At 45.2% G+C, this 2,500-nt stretch overlaps 1 protein-coding gene across 1 annotated transcript in view; it reads left to right on the top strand.

The window, feature by feature from the left end:
• Nucleotides 1–2,500, top strand: part of LOC134070225 (transmembrane protein 104-like) — a gene marked incomplete at its 3' end in the record, with an annotated part of 9,721 nt that overhangs the window by 6,399 nt on the left and 822 nt on the right. Inside the window, 1 exon segment of the mRNA XM_062526507.1 lies at nucleotides 1,561–1,657. Coding sequence (XP_062382491.1) covers nucleotides 1,561–1,657 — 97 coding nt within the window.

The following is a 2,500-nucleotide window of genomic DNA, read 5'->3' as shown; positions in this document are numbered from 1 at the left end:
AGTCGCTTGTCGCAACAGGCGTTTCTGAGAAAAAGGGCCATTTATGTCACTTGTGCTAAAATCGTGGATTTTTTTTTGTAAGTGTTTTGAAACAGTGGGAGGTCTACACTGTACGGTCGTGAATACATTTCGCCGAAAAACTGACCTTTTCTAGTCTAAAAACGTGAGTTTGTTGAGGTGAGAAAGTTAGAGGAAGCAGGAAGTTAGGCGTCTCGTTTTTTTGCCCCTCTATTCCAATATTTACGGTAAACGCACTCATTGACAACCACCAAGCCATCCGCGTGCTATGTCGTTGATACAAGTACCGTAAAACGTGTAATAGCGGCGACCTTACAAAGCGTTCGTGAGTGTTGAGCCGACGGTTAACTTCAGAGGCAGATTTCTCCGTTTTTCTATTGGCATGACAGGATGAACTGAGTTGAGTTCATTTGAGCTTTGAATGTTTATATTTCAGTAATATGACGTTCAATTCATTAGATATAGGTATCGTTTTGAAGGTTGATTATGCCCCTTCCTGAAAACGTAATAACTTTGATTTTGAAAATGTGGACATTGTGAATGATTTCGCCGTGGAAGGTCACATATGTATGAATTTGTGTGTGTGTGTGTGTGATGAATGCTTGTTTGAGATATGTGTGTGTTTTTCAGTGATATGAATGTATGTTTATGATACAAATGTGTGTGTGAGGGATAAGAAAGTGTGAGTGCACATGCGTGAAATTAATGTGTGAGTGTGAGTGTGTGTGGGAGAGAGATATTCAACACATTCTTTCTCTTGTGCGACTGTGGAATTTCTTTCCATGATTTTGATTCCATTTCGTCATTCCAACGCCAAATGCTCTCTATGTGCTGGTGTGTTTCTGGTGGAGCCAGATGTGTGTGTGTGTGTGTGTGTGTGTGAACCTGCCACTGTTACTGTAATCAGTGTGTGTGTGTGAACCTGCTGCTGTTGTTACTGTAATTAGTGTCTACAGGTGTGTGTGTGTGTGTGTGTGTGTGTGTGTGAACCTGCCCCTGTTACTCTAATTAGTGTCTACAGGTGTGTGTGTGAACCTGCCGCTGTTACTGTAATTAGTGTCTACACGGACCCGGCTGGGTGTTGCATAGTGTGTGGGTGTTGCAGAGTGTGTTCATATTGTTATTATTGTCTGTGTTCATATGTTATTGTTGAGTGTGTTCATATTGTTATTATTGGACAAGCAAGATATTCAGTGTTGGAGTGAAGGTGTAATGAGCAGGTCATAACAGAAGATGGCGCTATGACACAGTTGACGCTCCACCATAAATACACAAGCGTACAGGAAGAGCCTTCAGTACACACACACACACACAGGAAGAGCCTTCAGTGTACACACACACACACACACACACACACACACACAGGAGGAGCCTTCAGTGCACCTGCTGTGGGGGCCTATTTCAATTTTCAATTTAATTTATGAATTGAATAGAGGCCAATTCTAAATGTCTCAATTTTGCACAAGCCACACACACACACACACACACACACACACACTGGGCTGTTGAGTCATTGCATGATGCCTCTCTTGTCTGCTGCAGGTCACTGAGAGCGATTCCACATCAGACTACTCAGATGATGATGTCATCATCAGGGGACGGTCGGACCCAGTGGAGACACGGCCCATCCTGTCTGTGCGTGAGTGTCCCCTCCCATTAGAGCTCAGAGCTCTGTGTGTGTGTGTGTGTGTGTGTGTGTGTGTGTGTGTGTGTGTGTGTGTGTGTGTGTGTGTGTGTGTGTGTGTGTGTGTGTGTGTGTGTGTGTGTGTGTGTGTGTGTGTGTGTGTGTGTGTGTGTGTGTGTGTGTGTGTGTGTGTGTGTGTGTGTGTGTGAAGGATCCTCTTTACGTTTGTCCAGGACAAGTGTTCTTTTACTTGGCATGGACATGTGTCCTCATTCTCCTGTCAGCAGGGAAACACACACACACACACACACACACACACACACACACACACACACACACACACACAGTCCTCATTCTCCTATGAGCAGGGAAGCAGTCGGGCCACATTGGCCCTTTCAGAAATCATGGAAGGTTCAAATTTAGCAAAAGCACACACACTCACACTCAGTCTACTGCAATCTATTTGCATTAACGACGGCAGTTAGGTGTGTGTGTGTTGGGGTAGTGTGTTGGAGCTCTCCCTACGCCCGTCTCCACACACACACACACAAGCGTGCCAGTGTGTGTGACATTAAAGTGTAACTTCACCCCATAACCTTTCAAAATGTGCAGGACGTTCTGAAATTTGGAAGGTAGTGCAGCACTGCTGCAGCCAATCAACCATGGTGATTTCGTGTCAATCTGGGACTGATGCTGCATTCCAGACCTCATCCAAACGAGTGGGAGGTGGGACCTACCCTACCTGAAAGGTTCTACCTCCCACTTCAAAGCGTTCCAAGCATTTAGGAGTGGGAGGTTTAGAAAACATGGGTGACCGCCGTAACGTTAGCATACCGTCGTAACGTTAGCATATTAGGC

This window comes from Sardina pilchardus, chromosome 22 (genome assembly GCF_963854185.1).
Source record: "Sardina pilchardus chromosome 22, fSarPil1.1, whole genome shotgun sequence".
Classification (NCBI taxonomy): domain Eukaryota; kingdom Metazoa; phylum Chordata; class Actinopteri; order Clupeiformes; family Clupeidae; genus Sardina; species Sardina pilchardus.
The sequence above is the reverse complement of the archived record's forward strand: the minus strand, read 5'-3'. Positions and strand labels throughout refer to the sequence as shown.